General features: G+C 36.8%; 1 protein-coding gene across 15 annotated transcripts in view; it reads left to right on the top strand.

Annotated features, from left to right (window-relative positions):
* PTPN13 (protein tyrosine phosphatase non-receptor type 13) overlaps nucleotides 1–21,911 on the top strand; it is a 235,554-nt gene that overhangs the window by 134,948 nt on the left and 78,695 nt on the right. For 13 of the 15 annotated variants that reach the window (XR_004479207.2, XM_049709054.1, XM_033413401.2 and 10 more), the window contains 8 exons: nucleotides 2,321–2,543; nucleotides 6,130–6,204; nucleotides 6,326–6,500; nucleotides 8,412–8,565; nucleotides 8,974–9,112; nucleotides 10,219–10,371; nucleotides 13,279–13,461; nucleotides 16,117–16,279. Coding sequence is in view for 14 of the 15 variants with exons in the window: in XM_049709054.1 (XP_049565011.1) it covers nucleotides 2,321–2,543; nucleotides 6,130–6,204; nucleotides 6,326–6,500; nucleotides 8,412–8,565; nucleotides 8,974–9,112; nucleotides 10,219–10,371; nucleotides 13,279–13,461; nucleotides 16,117–16,279 (1,265 nt within the window). In the remaining variant the exon portion in view is untranslated. The remainder of the gene's footprint in view (nucleotides 1–2,320; nucleotides 2,544–6,129; nucleotides 6,205–6,325; nucleotides 6,501–8,411; nucleotides 8,566–8,973; nucleotides 9,113–10,218; nucleotides 10,372–13,278; nucleotides 13,462–16,116; nucleotides 16,280–21,911) is intronic. The other 2 variants (XM_033413402.2, XM_033413399.2) reach the window with 1 other exon arrangement.

Below are 21,911 nucleotides of genomic sequence, written 5' to 3'. Positions count from 1 at the left end.
GATGGTAACCAGGACCCAAATCATATCAGACCTCAAAAGCTAAGGTGAGCACTTCAGATGTTATTCTAAGTGTAATGGGAAGCCATTGGATGGTTGAGAGCATAGAGAGCCATGATCTAATTTACATTTTAATGGAATTGATCTGTTCTGTGAAGAACAGATTGCAGGAGTAAAACACCAGTTAGGAGGCAATTACAGTACTCCATTTGAGCTACATACAGCACAGATTAGGTTGCTAGTGGTAAAGAAGATTCAAATACAGATTTCTTCAGGGTTGTGCCCTGCAGGATTTGCTGGTCATTCAGATGTGGGATTTGTAAGAGGAATCAAGAATAACTCCAAGTTGTGTCCTAAGCAACCAGTGAGTGATTGAGAGAAGGTTGCACGTAAGGAAAAAGTATCAAGAATTTGGTTTTAGACATGTAAGGTTAAAGATGCATGTTAACATCCAAGTAGAACACTCACTTAGGCAGGTGAGTAGAATTAGAATTCATGGGAGAGCCTGGAGTTATGGGAATATAAGATAATTAAGACTAGGTGACTACATGAGATCAGGTAGGTATGAAGACTGTGGAGACTAGAAAACTCTGGAGGTCTGAGCACTGTTGCAGTCTAACATTAAGAGATTAGAAATGAAGGAGGATCCAGCAAAAGAGACTGAGAGGGAGGAGCCAGTGAAGTAGAAGGAAAATAAAAAGAGCATGGTTTCCCAGAAGTCAGATGTTTAAGAAGAGGAATGATTAAGCAGCTGTATGTTATATGATGCTTAGAGGTCAAGTAAGATGCAAACTAAGAATTATCCTTTGGCTTTGGTAACACAGAAGATAGTCATTTTTGTGACTAGTTTTGGTGAAATGGTAAGGACTCAAACTATTGGTCTGAGTCCAAGAGAGAGTGGGAGATGAAATGGAGATAAAATTTAAAGGACAGTTTTGAAGAAATTTACTCTAAAAGACAGCAGAAAAATGAAACAGAATCTGAAAGGGGGTGTGGAACCAAAGGAGGATTTTTTTGTTCTAAGTAGAAAATAGTGTAGCATGTTTGTATGCTAATGAGAATAACCTAGTGCATGAGACTAGTGATGCATGTGAGAGGGTAATTGCAGGAGCAAAGTCTTTGGGTGGGGGAGAGGTCTGGAATCCCATGCACGGTAGGTTTGACGCCTGTATAAGTGTGCAGGAGATCCATCCGTTGTAACAGAAAAGGACAGCAGAACATACGGATATAGATTTGGAAAGTTCAGTGGTAGAAGGATAAGGAAGTTACTTCCTGATTGCTCCTTATTTCACCAAGAAAACTGAGGAAAATTCATCAGTTGAGAGGAGACGAGGGAGAAAGTATTGGAGTTTTGAAAAGAAAAGACAAGGATGAAAATATGAAATAGTTCTCTAAGAAAATTAATCACCAGGCAGTACTAAGAACCCACTGAGATCAGTCAGCATGGTTCTGCAGTTTCATGAGAGTTGAGGTTGAATGCAAAGGAATGATTTTAATGATGGGCCTTAGAATTCAAGCAGTGTAAGAGCAAGAGAGGGTTAATAGAGAGAAAGTGGTAGAGTCAATGGACTACAATTCCTGATAGAGTTGGTGAATTATTTGAAGGGGAGTGTAAGAGGAAGTAAGCTAGAAAAAATAAGGAGATTAGATAGAGAGGGTATTGAAAGATAGAAATAGGAAATTTTAGAGGTGGTGCAGTTATTGGTAATAGCCAGCATAACAATGGGCGTAGATTGCTGGCTGAGGTGGAGGAGGCCAGGGTGTTGGAGCACTCTTCAATCTCTGTCACACCACCACGAATAATGACAGCAGTAGTGGTGAAGACCGCTGAGTCAGCCACTTAAATCTTTCATGAATAAGGGGGAGTTGACCACAGGACAATGTCTAGAGCAAAGCAGAGCAGTGGATGGTGTGAGTTCATAGCATGTACTTCAGAGAAGCTGGGGGCTCTTGGAGGACGGGTTAGTAATGATCTGGAAGCTGAAATAAAAATCACGGGGAATCTCTATCGCATGTCCCGGCCCACTGGTGCAAGATTAGGAGAATAAAACAGCCCCAATCTGAGAGAACTGCAGGGGAAGCAGTTTTCAGAAGATGCTGGGATGTTAAGAGAAGAGGTGAAGGATGTAGATCTACCTACAAGTGGGACACCATACTATATTAATATATTAAAAATAGGACTCAAATATTACTGCAATGGTTCTTCTGAAATGAAAAAATAAAATTTGTTTACATTCTTGATACCTTACTTAACATGACTTTTTCTTGTTTAGACTTAAAGTAATTGTTTTCTTCCCAACCCTTACTTTTCTCTTCTATATAGCAGACAATATGAAACACCCCTTGAAGGCAACTTAATTAATCAAGAGATTATGCTAAAACGGCAAGAAGAAGAAATGATGCAGCTGCAAGCCAGAATGGCCCTTAGACAGTCTCGACTGAACCTGTATCCAGGAGACACACTCAAAGCTTCCATGCTTGACATCACCAGGGATCCCTTAAGAGAAATGGCCCTAGAAACAGCCATGACCCAAAGAAAACTAAGAGTAAGTTGATTCTCAGGTTACTGCACCTAAACTTGGCCTCATAGGGTAATGTTATACAAAGTACTTTAAAAAATTCTATAGGTATCCTATAGGTTGCCTGTAGTTAAAATTGAAATCTCATATTAGTTTCCATTGGTGTTAAATATCTTGTTGGTTGATACTAAAATAAATATTTAGCTGTTTTCATGATTTCATTTTTAAAAAAACATTAGATGGAGTTAGAGTATCTTAACTGTATATTTTAAAAATATATTCATGAACCTAAAGTCAACTGGCTTTATTCAGTATTGTGGCGGATTATTTTTTAATATTAAGAAATTTTTTATCCCACAAACCAAGAATATCAGATAGAGAGTTCAGAGGTGGTTCAGAAGCTCAAGAATGCTATCAAGCGCATTCCATCTTTATGCTCTGCCATTCTCAGAATTTTGACAGTAATTCTCTTTATAGTTAAAGGATGACTGCATTATCTCCAAGCATCATATCTTCATATTACAATATCCAAAGATAAGAAAGAACAAATCTTGTGTCTGTGGGGAATTTTTCTTTTATGTGTTTAGTTGCTTTATTTTTCTTTCAATATATATCCTCTATATTTTTATAAGCATAAGCTCAAAATGAACATAGTCTTTTCTCATATAAAATATCATGAACATTTTACAACTTTTATAATACTATTGTTAAGGGCTGTAAAGTACTCCATTATGTGAACATACTGTGTACCATAATTTATTTAATCAGTTTCCAGCTATTGGACATTTAAAATGTTTCTAATTTGTAATTGCTATAGAACATCCTTATAGCTAAATCTTTGCAGATAACTTCCTCCAAGTAGAATAGCCAAGTCAAAGGCAAATACCTTTTAAGACATTTTATACATATTGTCAAATTGCCCTTTAAAAGTTTCTTCCAATTTATGTTTCCTCTGATCATGTCTGTTTTCACCATATTCTTACCGACTCTGATATTATCATTCTTTTTTTTATTATTATCACCAATTTGATAGATGAGGCAGTATCTCATTTGTATTGTTCATTTACAAATAATTCTTCAAAAGCAAAATAAATGTTAGGAAAGTGATAAAATCTAGAATGATTTTTTTCTTTTTAGTCCTACACTAAGAAAGTGTATTATCTTATTCTGTTTTGGGTTTTCTTGCTTATTTCAAAGAATCTTCCTAAAAGCATATTTGTCTACCCTGAAATTGATAGAATTCAAATTTTCCTCATAGTCTTCTAAGGAGAAGAAACAGTATTGCATGGTGAAAATTACACTGAACTACAAATTAGAAGACTTGGATTCAGTTTCTAATAATTCAATTTCTAATAATATGTCTTTATGTACATTTTTAAACCACTTTGTGTCTCATTATGCTAATTTTTAAAATGTGGAATTGGGTTGTAATTTATTAAGACAGTGTCTAATTTTTTGTATTTTTTTTTGCGGTACGCGGGCCTCTCACTATTGTGGCCTCTCCCGTTGCGGAGCACAGGCTCTGGACACGCAGGCTCAGCAGCCATGGCTCACGGGCCTAGCCACTCCGCGGCATGTGGGATCTTCCCGGACCGGGGCACGAACCCGTGTCCCCTGCATCGGCAGGCGGACTCTCAACCACTGCACCAGCAGGGAAGCCCAGACAGTGTCTAATTTTAAAGTTATTAGATTCCAATAAAATACAACTGAATTTATTTCAAGCCAAAGGGAAGAAATTCAATAAGGCTTCATCAATTTATCATTATAACCAATACATTTGTCAAAATTAAGCAATAGGCAGGATAGCATGGGCTTCCAGTAATTAAAGGCCCACATAAAGCATAAAAGGCACCATATATACACATTTTTTTCTAAAATCATAGTTTCAGAGAGCTAATGCAGAACTTTGGCTCATTAGAGAGTCTCTACCTTTATAGTATGCCACTGTTATGTGTCATCTCACTAAAAACCTGTGTTTCCTTTCAGTCAGTCAGTGTGTGCTTTCTTCATCAGAGACGTGCTATATCAATGACTAGAGAATTTGAACTGTTGGTCGTTGAAGGACCACACAGTGTTTTCTCTTAAAAAAAAAAAAAAAAAGAGCAGGAAGGGGAAATTCCCTAGAGGTCCAGTGGTTGGGACTCCACGCTTCTACTGCAGGGGGCCCAGGTTTAATCCCTAGTGGAGGAACTAAGATCCTGAGAGCCGTGCAGTGCAGCCAAATAAATAAATAAGTAAATAAAATAAAAAGAGTAGGAAGGCTATATTTTTGAGGCTGAAAATAGTACTAGTATTAGGAGGAACAATTTCACAGTTGAACTAATGTTATTTCCCAAAACATAAGTTTTTAGTTCTTTTTTTTTTCTGTATTATTTTTGATGCAGACAGATTTTTAATGTTCATACTCTATTGCCTCATTTGATCTGTATCAAATTCTGTGTTTTCCATGGCAGACTATTGTCATTTCTTCTACTCTGTTTCTATTCTCATTTAAAATGTGTCCTACTGGTTCGTTGAGTATTAACAAATGCTTACTGTTAAACTTTTACTTAAATGGTACCTGTCACATGTTCCACACCTGGCTGTTGGATAGAATTCCCACATCAAGCAACCAAGTGAATGTACAGTGAAATGCAAAGAAGAAACCAACAAAAATAAAACTCCAGTAACCCCCCATTAGTTCAAACACATGCATGCACGAAAGCATGCCCCCCCGCACACACCATCTGCCTTTGGCCTAAAAATTAGCCCTGTGTTCATTCTACCTTTTGCCCATTTGGACATAATTTTTCCATCTATTCTGAATGCTGCTCCCTCCTGGAGTCTAACTTGTTTTAAGTTATCTCTTCAACCAATTCTCCCCTCTAGGCAGAAAACCCTGGATATACAAGACATAAAGGGAAAGAGTAGATTGAAAAGAAGTAAATGCAGAATGTGGACTCTACTCTCCCCAGCTCCTGAGATATTATTTTCTTACTAGAAGCAGCAATAGGGAGCAGAGACTGTGATACTTATAATATCCCTAGTTGTCACTAATTAGAACAAAAAAGGACAGGATTCCCAGAACTTGATTACAGATGGATGTGTCTTTTGTAATATCAAAATAGATGTTGTCCAATAACTAAGACTTGTTTTAGGACAAATTGAATATCATTCTCTGAAATAATGAAATTCTGTTCAATAACTTTACACATTAGCATTATTAAACCAAATCCTTATGTGAACTTGACAACTCTATATTACTTCAGTAATTGAGACTGCTATTTTGGGGGGGGGGTAGTTTGAGTCTACCTGGAGTCCAAAAAATGAAAACCTTTATTTACGTAAAACAGTATAAAGCCAGGCTTTATATTTTATGTTGCTGGTAGAAAATGAAGCTGATAGAACTTCTATTCACACTTAGTGTAAGGCATATTCCATTCCCGCTCTTGGCAAATTCCACCATACTTCTTTATTGAAAGTTTTTACATTTGTTTCAGATCACTAGTTCTAATATGGTGGCCTTACATGTAGTTGTTTATTATTACTATTATTATTATTACATTATTTTCCTTTCAAGGAAAGAGCTAGAATAAATGATAAAAACTATTGATTCTACTTCTGTGATTCACAGAATTTCTTTGGCCCTGAGTTTGTGAAAATGACGATTGAACCATATATATCTTTGGATTTGCCGCGGTCTATCCTTGTAAGTAATAAAACCACTTGGTGTCACTTTTAGAAAATAATTTTAGTAATGATTTTTTTAAAACAGTAAAATTCTTATAATATTTACATTGATAACTTCCATTCATTTTTTTCAATTGTAGACCAAGAAAGGGAAGAATGAGGATAACCGAAGAAAAGTAAACATAATGCTTCTGAGTGGACAGAAACTGGAACTGACCTGTGATACCAAAACTATATGTAAAGATGTGTTTGATATGCTTGTGGCCCATATTGGCTTAGTGGAACATCATTTGTTTGCTTTAGCTACCCTCAAAGGTACCAAGGCATTTTAAATTCAGGGTATAGTATGGAAACTTGGCAACAACGACTTCCTGTATCTGTTCTGCCTAACCTTCTTTTGGGAAATATTAACTACATGGATATGTCAGCATTGAGAAGTAGGAGTTAGGAACTCCCTTCCTTTTCCTAACTAGGTACATTGTTTTAATAGCCGTGTCTTTTTAGCATCTTCTGTACCTGATCATGAAGATTTTTCTCTGGCATTGGGTATATAAACATAGATTTTAATTGTTATATTTTGGGGACCATAATTTTGCCTACATATGTACTCTAGAAATTAGTATTCTGCTAATATGAGTTTGAATATATAGCAGGACCCTATTTCTGAATTTCCATATCAACTTCTTCAGCTTACTATCCTAGAAACAGTGTCTTCCTAAATGTTGTCAGTTGATGACGGAAAATAAGTCATTTCACATATTTTAAGCATAACATCCACTGACCTGTGACGTTCACAACCATAGGGGTCTCAGAACACAGATTCAGTAGAAACTGCTGCTGTTTATCAATTAGAATTGTCATAGCAATAAGAAACCCCTTGGGGACTTCCCTGGTGGCACAGAGGTTAAGAATCCGCCTGCCAGTGCAGGGGACATGGGCTTGAGCCCTGGTCTGGGAGATCCCACATGCAGCAGAGCAGCTAAGTCCGTGCACCACAACTACCGAGGCTGTGCTCTAGAGCCCGTGCACCACAAGTACTGAAGCCCATGTGCCTAGAGCCCATGCTCCGCAACAAGAAAAGCCACTGCAATGAGAGGCCCATGCACCGCATCGAAGAGTAGCCCCTGCTTGCTGCAACTAGAGAAAGTCCACACGCAGCAACAAAGACCCAATGCAGCCAAAAATAAAAATAAATAAAATATAAATACATTTTTAAAAAACGAATTAGTTTTTTTTTTAGAAAAAGAAACCCTTTGAAGCTGGGTTTAAATAAATATTTCTTTAATATTACTATATTTATAAATTACTCTTCAATACTTCAGATTCCTGTTTACCTCAAAATATAACTTAAAAAGCTTTGACAACAAAGTACAATAAATTATAATTGAAGGATCAAATCACCCTGAAACCCTACAAGATCAGGATAACACCATCTTTGTCATACAAGAAATATGTCTTTCAACTTAGTTTATTGAATTCTTGTTCCTTAAACACTAATAATTCATTTTGTAGAGTCATCCAATAAATATTTGATTAGTGCCTATTGATGTTCTATCACTTTACTAATTACAGTTTTAGACTAATCATGTAATACTATCTGTATAAAAATATTCAATTAGTCAGAAGTTTGTATCTAATTTTGTATCTAATTTCTTAAACATTCTGGATAAGTCAGATCTTACTGACTAATCTTTTATTTGGAGAGAATCAAGAATTAAATGATGCATTAAAACTAAAAATAAAATGATGATTATTGTTCCTTCTAGGTTTCAATGGTAGCTCAACTATAACAAATATAGCTAATATTTATTGAATGCTTACCATGTGCCACATGCTTTAAACTACCAAATATTTTATAACGATTATGTCATTTGATCTCTACAACAACCCTAAAAAGCAGCAATTAGCACTATCCTGATTTTACAGACAAGAAAATTGATGTCTAGATAGGTTACATAATTTATTCAGTATCACACAGGTAGTAAATGATGTGGCTAGGAGTTGAATCCACATCTGTCTGTCTTCAGAGCTCTCATTTATAAAAGACTGAGCCATACTGCCTCCCATCCATATGCAGTGCCTCAGAATTCCCTGTCATACTTCTTAACAATCCTGTTTTATTCTGGTGTAAAACTGTTTTGTGTAAGTCTGACCAAAAAATGAAGAAATTAAAAGAAAACATGAAAGTATTTTTATTTTATCTGAATATTTCTCATTCTGTTCTAGATAATGAATATTTCTTTGTTGATCCTGATCTAAAATTAACCAAAGTGGCCCCAGAGGGATGGAAAGAAGAACCAAAGAAAAAGAGCAAAGCTTCTGTTAATTTTACTTTGTTTTTTCGAATTAAATTTTTCATGGATGATGTTAGTCTAATACAGTGAGTACACAAGAGTTTCTACGTTTCTCTTTTTGGCCCCTGGTGTTTTGACCCTTTAGTTTACTGAATTATTTTATTCTGAATTATTTCAAATAATTATTGAAATAATTATTTTCAATAATTATTTTATTATTGAATTATTGAATTCTGATCAATGATATTATTTTATTCTGATCAATGATAAAGTCTTATTTATCATTGCTTATTATTTTATTCTGAATTATTTTATTCTGATCAATGATAAAGTCTTTATCATAAAAGAAGTATTTCCTTCAATATAGTTTATTAATTTCTTATGCTTAATCATAAGCCATCTGGGCAGCTAAACTTATATGCCAATAAAAAAAAATCACCCCAAGATTCAAGATCAAAAACCTAGATGTTTTGTGTATGTATTTGTTTTCCCAGACATACTCTGACCTGTCATCAGTATTATCTTCAGCTGCGAAAAGATATCTTGGAGGAGAGGATGCACTGTGATGATGAGACTTCTTTATTACTAGCATCCTTGGCTCTACAAGCTGAGTATGGAGATTATCAACCAGAGGTAGGATTTATTTTTTTCTCCAGGACAAATTTTGCATTGGTGTTCTTATCCTCGGCATGATTAAAGACTAAACCTGGTTGAGGCGTTTGCTGTTTATATCTGGAGATTTTTGAGGCTAGTTTGGTGCCTCAGAATGACCGAGTTCCCCGTGTATATTGGTTATTTCAAATCATGCAGTGTGGGATCTTTCTTTCTTCCTTTCTTCCTTTCTTCCTTTCTTCCTTTCTTCCTTTCTTCCTTTCTTCCTTTCTTCCTTCTTCCTTTCTTCCTTCCTTCCTTCCTTCCTTCCTTCCTTCCTTCCTTCTTTCCTTTCTTTCCTTTCTTTCCTTTCCTTCCTTTCCTTCCTTTCCTTCCTTTCCTTTCTTTCTTTCTTTCTTTCTTTCTTTCTTTCTTTCTTTCTCTCTCTCTCTCTCTTTCTCTCTCTCTTTCTCTCTCTCTCTTTCTCTCTCTCTCCCCCTCTCTCCCTCTCTCTCTCTCTCTCTCTCTCCCCCTCTCTCTCCCCCCCCCCTCTCTCTCTCTCTCCCCCCCTCCCCCCCTCCCTCTTCCTCCCTCCCTCCCTTCCTTCCTTCCTTTCTTTTTTTTTTCTGTTTAAAATTATCCTGTTTCAGAGTTTTGGGATATCTAGCACTTACCTTTCCTTCTCCCTATTTCTAACTAACAGATACTAGACATAAGGGTTACCAGCCAAATCTGGATCAAAGGGGTCTTCCATCTTCCACATGGATCCATGCAGTGATAGGCTGAGAACCCAGCAGAGCTCACTGTATGGAGAGCACATATTCAAGGCCAAATGCACCTGAATACAAGTGGACCTAAGAGGAAGCAGGGAGCAAGAAGAGATTGTGCCACTCAAGTGGCATCCTTCACAACATTAATCCTTCACTGTAGTGACATTTGGCCTTTGATTGTCAGTCTCTCCTCAAGCTTGCTGATAAGTTCAGTCATTCTACTTCACTGAATAAAGAGAAAGACAGATGCACTTTCTCTAAAACTCATTCCTCAGAGAGAAGTATAAATAGGAGTACCTTATCTCTTGTTGAGGCAAGAACTTTAAGATAAGAGGAAGAGGGCAAACAGAATTTCTTACACAAACACTCTCCTTTTAGGTTCACGGTGTGTCTTATTTTAGACTGGAGCATTATTTACCTCCCAGAGTGATGGAGAAACTTGATTTATCCTATATTAAGGAAGAGTTACCGAAATTGCATAATACCTATGTGGGAGCTACTGAAAAAGAGACAGAGTTAGAATTTTTAAAGGTAAGCATGCAAGATTACAAATGATAAACTTTGTATCTTTTTCAAAGTAAGGAAGAAGTGTTGGAAGACATACATCTAAAAGCTCAGGTGCCAATAACTGTTGCTATATGCTTTATCTCAGCTCATTTATTCCTGGCTAAAACCATGGTATTTTAATTCTCATTTTGTAAAAGAGGGAACTGAGGCTCAGAGAGGAAATGTAATGTTCCCAAAGTCAGTGGCTGATATGTGGAGCAAAACTATGATTTGAACCCGTATCTATCTGGCTCTGGATTATATGCTTTTATCCTATTTCATACTCTCAAAATCAAGATATATTATAAAGAAGAAACAATTGGATTTTGTGACTGTCTGGATAAGAAAGGCAAGTTGAAACTAATTCTAGAGTTGTTTTGCTTTGTTTTTTCTTAAAAAGCTTAAGATTCAATTATATCTTCTAAAAATAGTCTTTCCATTAATGCCAACTAATTCACACGGGGGAAGGGGGTTAGAAAAATTGATTTATAGTTTCAGTTCTGCCACCATGTTCCTATAAGACCTCAGATGAGTAACAGTGCATTTATGATTAGAAAAGACAGTACTATGCAAACTTCCAGTGTGAACAGCAAATATATGATAATATTCTATTGAGAAGAGAAAATTCAGAATATTCTCCTCTTGGGGGCACTTCCCCAGTGGTCCAGTGGTTAAGACTCCCTGCTTCCACTGCAGGGCATGCAGGTTCGATTCCGGTTGGGGAGCTAAGATCCCATATGCCCTGTGGCATGGCCGACAAAAAAAGAAAAGAAAAGAATATTTTCCTCTTGTAGCTCCCCAGGATGTAACAGCATGCCTTAAATTTGCTGCTCCATAATAAGGGAAGGGAGCCAAGTTTCCCTGCCCTACAAATATCTACAAAGGGGTTTCATTCACAGACTTATACCACCTTTAATCTAGGATTCATGGTAAGAAAGGCAGGGTGGTTTGTTTTAAGTTGACTCTACTTTTAAAGACATTACCTTATGTACTTATATTTTTCCTCGGTTATTACATGTTTATACTTGTAGGAAGTAAATATCAAGTTATATTTTTATTAATAAAGGTAGAAGACAGATTAACACAGCAGAAGGAATTTGCATGGGGATTTTCAGACAGTCTTGCATTTGAATTCTTGTTTCAACCAGCTGGGTAAACTTGGACAATGTACTTTAACCTCTCTGAGCTTCAGTTTTCCCCATATAAGTAGTGTGCTTAATGCATAGTAGGCTGCCCTTCTCCTTCTAATAATGTATCCTGTTACTCCTTTTCTCTTCAGCTTGAACATCTTTCTTCTAACCTGAGAATTTTTTAAAAAATCTCATTAATATACCCTTCCAAGGTTACTCTTCTGCTATATATCATATTGCCTCTGAAAAACTTTTATATCTTTTTGTAAATCTGCTTTATTGAGGTATAATTTACATACAATAAAATTGACCACTGTTAAATGTTCAATTCAGTGAGTTTTGAAAATATATATACAGTTGAGCAACCATTTCCACAACCATGATAAAGAACAAGGGTTAGCAAACTGTGGTCTGCCTATTTTATAAGTAAACTTTTATTGGAACTCGGCCATGCTCATTTGTTTCCCTATTGTCTGTATCTGCTTTCACACTACAACAGCAGGGTTAAGTAGTTACAACAGAGATCATATGACCCACAAAGCCGAAAATGTTTCCTATCTAGCCCTTTAAATAAAAAGTTTGCCAAAAATATAACACACTTCCAACACCAAAAATTTCCCTCATGTCCCTTTCCATTCAGTCCCTTCCCCCCTATTCCTAACCTCTGGCAAATATTGATCTGCTTTCTATCACTATAATTTTTTTCTTTTCCAGAATTTCATTTAAAGAATCATATAATGCATAGTCTTCTGTGTCTGGTTCTTTTCACTTAGAATAATACTTTTGAGATTCACCCATGTGTGGTGTGTGTAGTAGTTTGTTTATTATGGCTGAATAGTTTTCTGTTGTACAGATATGCAACAATTTGTTTTCTTTTCTTTAGTTGATGGATATAAAGCTGCTTTAAACACTCAAATACACATTTTTGCATGAACATATGATTTTTCTTTCTCTTGAGTAAATACCTACCATTAGGTTTGCTGGGATCTATGGTAAGTGTATGTGTTACTTCTGCAGAACTGCCAAATTGTTCTCAAGTGGTTGTACAGTTTTACAGTACTACCAGTAATGTATGGGATTTCCAGTTGCTCTACACCCTTAACAACACTTGGTATGTTTAGTTTTGTTTTCTTTTTTTTACATTTTAGCTATTGAAATAAGGTAAGCAGTGGTTTATGATTGTAGTTTTAATTTGTATTTCCCTAATTACTGTTATTTTGAGCATCTTTTCATATGTTTATTTGTTGTTCGTATGTCTTCTTTGTTGATGTGTGTAATAAAATCTTTTGCCCATTTTTGTATCTGGTTATGTTGTATCTGAGAAGTACGTATTCTTTATGTATTCTAGATACGATTCCTTATCTCCCAGTCTGTGACTTGCCTTTGTTTTTCCTATCATTGACTTTTGAAGCGCAGAAGTTTCTGATGTTAATGAAGCTTCAGTTTACCAATTTTTCCTTCTGTGGTTCCTGCTTTTTATGTCCCGTCTAAGATATCTTTGTCTAACCCACAGTCAAATATTTTCTGAACTTTCTAGTTTTAGCTCCTGTATTTAAGTCTGTTATCGTTTTGGGGATAATTTTCATATATTGGCTAAAGTAAGGGTCAAGATTTATTTTCTTGGCATATGAATATCCGCTTGTTCCAGCAACATTTGTTTAAGAGACTATCCTTTCCATATTAAACGACATTGGTACAACTTCTGTATCTTTAAGTCACCTTTTCCAAGGTGCATTTTTATGTTATGGTATTGTTCCAACAGGTCTGCCAAAGACTGACAGAATATGGAGTTCATTTTCACCGGGTGCACCCTGAGAAAAAGTCACAAACGGGAATACTGCTTGGAGTCTGTTCTAAAGGTGTCCTTGTGTTTGAGGTTCACAATGGAGTTCGCACATTGGTCCTTCGCTTTCCATGGAGGGAAACCAAGAAAATTTCTTTTTCCGTATGTCCATTTTAACCTCTCTTGATTCTACATTTAAATTGGTGTTGTCGATTTCAAATGTAACGTATTAATTGACTTTTCTTAAGCGAACTTTAAGCCATGGCATTTAGTAGGGCTTATATGTCTTAATACTATTTAACTCTTCTTTCTTAGCTGTGGGAAGTATTACTGAGATTTTGGTTTTGGTTTTCTCAGGTGATTTTTAAAAGAATTCTTAGCTGGTTATATGCTCAATTAACTTTAGTTAAATTACAACCAAGTTGACTTCTCTGTTAATTCAGAACTTATTCTAGGGTACTAATACTTCTCACATGGAGAAAACCCGCTAATGTATTTAAGACTGATAATTATCTTAACCCCAGTGAACTTTGTCTAGTTTAGTAATAGGTCCCTCACAGAACTGTATTTGAATCTCAGTGGTCCAGAGATTTACTGACTTTTATGAACTAGCCTCAGGACTTTCTACAGTTTTAAGTTTTAGTGTGTAGTCTCTGGAGATAAAGTTAGGAAAGCAATTTTTAGAAAATCATGTTTATGAAAGATAATGAACTATAAAGGCATATTTTGATTTTGGAAGTAGGTGGAAAATCTGAACATTGAAGTGTGATTGTCAAACCCCAGAGGTAAATCAAAAATCTGTTCAGGTATTTGTTTTCCTAATGGTATTCAGGGACTACTGACATCTTTAGTTTATATTTGGGCTGAAATATGGTTTCACCAGAACAAACAAAATTTATAAGGTTATAATATCAAAGTCCCAACTGACTGTGGATAATCTTCAACCTAGAGACCTTTGGAATCATTTCTAGACCTGAGGGTTAGTTGGTTGGTTTCCCGTGAAACCCAGAGATACCACTAAGATTACCACATAATAATGTATTCTCTCAGGAAATCCCAGACCATCCTCATCTTCCCAAGATTGTCAAGATCAGGAAATTACCTAGGTTTAACTTACCTTCCCCAATGAAAATGCTGGCAGAGCAAGTGCCTAGAGGAAACCTTGATGAATTAAATACAAATCTAATTTGGACCAGTTTTAAAAGGGCAGCAAATCAAATAATCATCCAGCATTCAGCCGTCATTTACCAGCTATCACATCAGCCCTGCAATAAAAATAGAACTAGCTGTGATTAGCTCATTTTTAAAGATCTCCAGTAATAAAGAATAGCTCACATTTCCCTGCAAACTATTCCCGTCTTTAACAGAACTTGTTTATCCTGTAGTTCTTTCTCTAACACAGAGTTCTCTTTTTTAAACTCTCATTTTTTCTTCCACTGGCCTCTGGGGAGATGGATAAGTTACCCTTTGCCCTTCTCATCTCTTACAACTGAATTTCCTTAGGCACATTTCTTGTCCAGTCCATCAGTTAACACTTAGGATCAATTATCCTTATGATTTGTTTCAAACCTGTACAGCTTTACGACTGTGGAGTTCAACATCCTTGGGAATTACTTGATAGTGGTTAAATGCACTGTTTGTTAGGAGAAAAATTCCCCAACTATTTGAAGAGTTACTAGGAATGCTACTGGTAGTCAGGATACTAGTTTGGTGCTACTATTGCTTTAACTCCTCTCTAATACTTGCTGATTTCCTTTACTAAAGAAAGAGAGAACAGGGTCCCCGAGATTTCATTGGTAACAACATCTAGCAAGAATTTAATAGTCTTATTTTGTTTTTAAGACCAGGAATTATGAAGATGGCACCTGCATGATTGAAGTTTGAGTAATACTGTGTTATCATATCTTTTGTGAGTCTACGAAATTTGACTTGTCTGAGCCTATTTCTGCATTTGACAGCAAGACAAGGGACATGATATAGAGGAAATAATTTGTACAGTAGAGAAGCCAAGAGCTACAGTAGAATCTAGCTGGGCTTGAGCAATTCTCCAGAGACATTAGTCTTAGATCCCTGACATGTTGAATTCTAGTCTTTTAAGGCATATGGCTCACTGCAAGCCTTACCACATAGGTCGCAATATTTCAGGGTGTCCTCTTACATATGAAACATTCATTTTTAAGAAGCAGGGAGATAAAACTGATTAATGATTCTTTTCCTTTCCCAGAATTTGGCAAGAATCACTGTCTCTAAATATTGATGTGTTTCATCTCTCAGCCCAGCAGTTATGTTATCCGGTGTTTCTGCATTCCAACATTTTCCTTAACTTCCCACATCTTCCATCCCAGCCTTCATGCCACCAAGATTTTTCTTGACTGAATCACAGTGCTTATTACTGCATATTAATATCAGTTTTTGTTGAACTTCATTTTTTTTAATCTAAGACTGTAGAACATATATTTCTTGTAATTTCTTTTTCAAATAGTTTTGGTGTTTGTAAACATTGCAGTAAACTCAAAATATCAGTAATCTTTAAAGGAAACTGTTTCCCTTGCTGGTGGCTGGTATACAGTCTATACAATCTGATTTAGGCTACAGTTTCTAAAAGTGGCAAATAATATTAATTTCATTTATTTCCTAAATTTCTAATAATACAGAGTTATATTTTTCTATATTTATATTAGATATAGGTCAATGAGTATTCATGCCTAATAATGTGAAGTAAAAATAATATCTGTACTTATTGTTTCTAAAATTTGGTCATGCAATGAAATGATAGGAAAATATCCTAATTTTAAATACCCTTGATTAATATTGTAGAAAAAGAAAATCACATTGCAGAATACATCAGATGGAATAAAACATGCCTTCCAGACAGACAACAGTAAGATATGCCAGTACCTGCTGCACCTCTGCTCTTCCCAGCATAAGTTCCAGCTGCAAATGAGAGCAAGACAGAGCAACCAAGATGCCCAGGATATCGGTAAGGAGAAGCAAACTGTGTCAGATGACTCCAGGGTAGATGCATGATTTTTGCCACAAACTTTAAAAGAACTTCCACTTTTAGGATGAAAATGACAAGGTATGTAGATGTTAAATGACTAAGTCAAGTTCATAAAGGTGTCATAAATGAAGCTGAGATGTCAACTTCATGTTTATTTTGAAAACAGCACCCCTCATCAGTCAGGGAGTACCTATTGAACTATTTTGTGCTGATTGTTAGGCTAGCTGATGTAAATATTGTAAAAGTTTCAGACACATTCTCTACCCGTAGTAAACTTACGCACTGGGAGATAAGACCAACAAACATGAAACAGTAATACACAATAGAGGGTCAAGGTTTCAATAACAGGTTCTATTGTACAGTCTCTGATATACACTACAGGAGGAAAAGGAGATCAGAGGATAGAGTATGTGAGTGGTGGCACTTGAATTGGAATTTTCAGGACAAAAATAATTAAGTAGGTTGACGATAAATGGAAGGGCTTTCCAGATAAGGGAAAGAACATGGGAAACAAGGTGGTGGACTCTGCACCCAGAATGGGGAAGTCATGTACCATAACAGTTTTGGGGGTGACAGATTTCAGTTTTACTTGGTCACGTCCCTGTTCTGAGACTGACGTGAGTAACCATAGTACCAATATAAGTGCTCAGGAGAGCGGTTTCAGTTCCTTTTGAAAAGGAACCAACAGAAGAAACCGATTTAGCTCTGAAGAAAATCTCAATCAGAACTGAAATATTTAAAGCTTACTCTGCAAGACCACATGTAGAGATTAAAGTTGTAGAAAGTCTAGTTCTGCATATTAAATTCTTATAGACTTCAGTGAAACACTTTTTTAATCAAGAATTTGATTAAAAAATTAAATGTAATGGCACTGATGACTTTGTGCAGCAGAGCCCTATGAATTCTTTATCCGAAACTTCCCATGTAGGATCAGACTGGGGTGATGGCAACCTATGAATAAATGTTTCTCAGCCTTTCAGAATCAAGATGGTAGGGGCTGTATACTGATTAAAAATGAAGATTCCAGAAACCTATGTGTCACTTAGTGAATCACAGTCTTTGGGCATTGGGTCCCTGGAATCTGCATTTTAACAGGCTTTCCTCAGTAGTGATTTTATGCATGCTACAATATGATAACTGTTGCTGTAATCTCATTATTCCTTTTCTTTCCCTGCTTTGCTCTGCTAAAAAATTTGTATGCTCTTATATATTTTCAAAGTATAGTGAAATATACAGAATGAAGTAAGTCAGAAACAGAAAAACAAATACCGTATGCTAACACATATATATGGAATCTAAAAAACAAAACAAAAAAATGGTCATGAAGAACCTAGGGGCAAGATGGGAATAAAGACGCAGACCTACTAGAGAATGGACTTGAGGATACGGGGAGGGGAAAGGGTAAGCTGGGACAAAGTGAGAGAGTGGCATGGACATATATACACTACCAAATGTAAAATAGATAGCTAGTGGGAAGCAGCCGCATAGCACAGGGAGATCAGCTTGGTGGTTTGTGACCACCTAGAGGGGTGGGATAGGGAGGGTGGGAGGGAGGGAGACGCAAGAGGGAAGAGAGATGGGGATATATGTATAGGTATAACTGATTCACTTTGTTATAAAGCAGAAACTAACTACCATTGTAAAGCAATTATACTCCAATGAAGATGTTAAAAAAAAAAAAAAGAGAAGCCACTGCAATGAGAAGCCTGCGCACCACAAGGAAGAGTAGCCCCCGCTCGCTGCGACTAGAGAAAGCCTGCGCACAGCAACAAAGACCCAGCGCAGCCCAAAATAAGTAAATAAAATAAATAATTTTTTTTTAAAAAGTATAGTGAAATAAACTTATGAGAGCCATTGATATGCCTACTTAGATTAATATTCTATTCAAGTCAGAATTGAAAAATTGAAGGTTACATTATTATAGATGTGGTATAGGGTGCTATAGTGAAGAGTCAGAAGATAAAACTATGAACCAGCTTTCCACCCTCAACATTTCAATGATATATTGTGGTAGTTGAGAACATGAACTATGGGGCAAGACTGCCAGTGTTCAAACCACGCTCTCTTACTTGCAAGCTCTGAAACCGTGGGCAGGCGACTCAAACTCTCTGCCTTAGTTTCCCATCTGGTAAAATGATTATCATAATGATAATACCAACATCATAAGGTTATTGTGAAGACGAAATGAATTCATACATGTAAAAGTGCCGGCACAAATTAAGTGTTGAATAAATATTCATTATCCTTCTTATCATCAACATTGTTTTACCACGACTACCACTAGTTATAGTAGTAGTAGGATAACCTTAGGAAAGGAACTGACGTTTTGAGGTCTCATTTTCTTCATCCATGAAGTGGGAATGTTCTACATATCTCAGTTTTCCCCCTAAGAACACAACTATGTATCCTTAAATTCATAGGTAAAAGGACTTTACGATGGTATTATCTACATTTGTTCCCTGATTTTGTTAAGCCTCGAAAGGAATTATTTTCTGCTTGGAAGCAGCTTAGAAGTAACTACCTGCCTACTTAACTGTCTGTACTAGACAAGTGAAAATAACCGGTGTTATCTATTGGAGGTTGATGGGGTCACAAGTGTATGTTGCTTCTTTAGAGTCATAGGATATGGGTGATAGAAAGAACCTTAGAGGCCATTAAGTCCAAAATTTTACTGATGAGGAAACAGGTTCAGAGAAAAGAGTGTCTCACTTAACCTCATAGTTAGAAGTCAAAGGAGACTAGAACGTGATCTCTTAATTCCTAATCCAGTAGTCTTTCTATTTGATAAGTTTCCAAAGAACTAATTTGCATGGAATTAAGATTAATAATCATTTACTGAGCACTTGCTACATGATAGGTACAAAAATAAATGAAGCCTTTCTCCTCAAAAGAGCATACAATTTAGTTGATGATATAAGGAAATACAAAACAAGTACAAGAGACTGAATAGTAGCACAGTGTGGATTGCAGACTGAGTGTGGAACTAACAAAGACTTTGAGTTCAAATTTGAAACATTAGTAATAGGATGTAGGTTCATTCTAATGTCCTTTCCCATCCTGGTGGTCCATGTTGGAATCCTTTCCAGGTGAAGGGCAGTAAGACAGTAGATAAGTGGGTGGTTTATTATTCCATCCCATGGATATGTGCAATGCTTTAAATTCTACCCAGGAATGAGCTATGAATGGATTTGAATAGCATAATCCTTGGTATGTTTACAAAACAGATATAACCTAAGCTGAACTGGTGGTCCCTATGCCTGCCAAAGTTTGGTCTACATTTTCCTTTAGGATGAAGAAAACTTTTGGGTATAGAGGCATTTCCCAGTAGTTGAATCTGTTTAAGACTCAGTTTTTGTGTCTTTGAATAAAGTCTGCTCTCAAAGTAAAAGAAAATAGAATTAATGTTATCTGCTCTCATAAAAACTCTTATTTGAAGCTAAAGATTATACTGGGAATTTTAAAACAAAAGGGTTTTTTTTAATTGTTATGTTTTAACTTGGTGTCCACTTCTACTTCAGAGAAAGAATGTTGAATTTTCCTGGTGATGAGACATGGTTTTTTTTTGTTTTTTTTTTAATTTCCCCTTTTGTAAGGACATTTACATTTATATAGGAAGTTTCCTTATTTCTTTTTTTTTTTTTTTTCCTGTACGCGGGCTTCTCACTGTTGTGGCCCTTCCCGTGCGGAGCACAGGCTCCGGACGAGCAGGCCCAGTGGCCATGGCTCACGGGCCCAGCCGCTCCGCGGCATGTGGGATCTTCCCGGACCGGGGCACGAACCCGTGTTCCCTGCATCGGCAGGAGGACTCCCAACCACTGCGCCACCAGGGAAGCCCGAGACATGTTTTTTTTTTTTTTTTTTAATATCTTTATTGGAGTATAATTGCTTTACAGTGTTGTGTTAGTTTCTGCTGTACAAGAAAGTGAATCAGCTATATGTATATATATATCCCCATATCCCCTCCCACTTGAGCCTCCCTCCCACCCTCCCTATCCCACCCCTCTAGGTCGTCACAAAGCGTTGAACTGATCTCCCTGTGCTATGCAGCAGCTTCCCACCAGCCATCCATTTTACATTTGGTACTGTATATATGTCAATGCTACTCTCTCACTTCTCCCAGCTTCCCCTTCCCTCCCTGTGTCCTCAAGAGACATGTTTATTTAAACTTCATTCTGATGTATGAATATGAAAGAGTTGCATTGTTTTCCTATCTGTTTACACCTAAGATGAAATATTGATTATTAATCTTCCTAGGAATTAGAAGATAAATGAAACAGAATCTTAAGATATAAATCAGCAACATTTGACATTCTCTTTTTAAAAAACAAGTTTTCGCAGCTGTTTTACATAGTGGTCAAGCTGTATTGGTACTTTCCATGGGGAGACCAATTGGGGTGCCTTGTGATGTGGATTACTAATGCATGAACAGCCAAACCATTTGAAATTCTATGCTTCTGGTCCTTTATATACATGAAAGGATTTTGATGCCAAATTTCTGTGATGCAGTGCTTTCGTTTATAGCCTCAAATGTTCCAGTACTGACATGACATTTGTTCTCACAAAACAGAATAGCCAATCACTTGTTATAAGGTATCTCTAAATTTGACCCCTAAAAGAATACTTTGGATATGTATTTAGGAGTGAAAGGAATTTAAGCATAAAGAGAACCCCAGCTCCTTAATCACGTTAATTAACAGGAACAAAAAAGACAAGTAATGTGAGGTTCTCTTGTGGCCCCTGGGCCTCAGTTAAATCAGGAAGAGTCTACAAGATGGGGAGGTGGTATTGGCATAGTAATGAAATGACAGAAAATAGGCCATAAAAGGCTTTTGTTTCCGCTTGGGGGTTTGGGGTTTTGGGGTTTTTGTTTTTGTTTGTTTGTTTTGCGGTACGTTGCAGAGCACAGGCTCTGGACGCGCAGGCCCAGCGGCCACGGCTCACGGGCCTAGCTGTTCCGCGGCATGTGGGATCTTCCCGGACCGGGGCACGAACCCATGTCCCCTGCATCAGCAGGCGGACTCTCAACCACTGCGTCACCAGGGAAGCCCTGTTTGTTTGTTTTTTAGTAGTAGTTTTATTGAGACCTAATTCACATACCATACAATTTAACCACTTAAAGTGCACAATTCAATGATTTTTAGTATATCCACATTGTTAACAGAGTTGTGCGAACATCACCACAATCTGCCATAAGCTTTTAAAAATATAATAAGAACTTTTTCTCTGGGCAAAACTCTCCTCTGCACAGATCTTTTCAGGCATGATCTCACTATATTGGCCTATCCAGGTTTTCTCTCTCCCTCTCCCCATCCTTGGTTTGCTGGTATTTTAGCAGAGACACTACTAGCGATAAAATTTTCTCTGTCAAATGTCATTCTCCTTCCTAACTGAAAACTGTATTGGGGTCAGCAAGCCTGAATGAAACCCAAACATTATTAGATCCAGGAAAATCACTAGATGAAATAAGGCAATGCTGACCAGGCCCTGGCTGTGAGAAAGCTACAAGGATGGAGAGATGGTATGAAAACCAGAATCTTCCAACCTCCTTTTTAAAATCCTCGATTGCCACTCTTTGAAAGCTACCTACTTCTGATGGCAATCAAAATGATTA

This window comes from Orcinus orca, chromosome 4 (assembly GCF_937001465.1).
Source record: "Orcinus orca chromosome 4, mOrcOrc1.1, whole genome shotgun sequence".
NCBI classification, from domain to species: Eukaryota; Metazoa; Chordata; class Mammalia; order Artiodactyla; family Delphinidae; genus Orcinus; species Orcinus orca.
The sequence above is the reverse complement of the archived record's forward strand: the minus strand, read 5'-3'. Positions and strand labels throughout refer to the sequence as shown.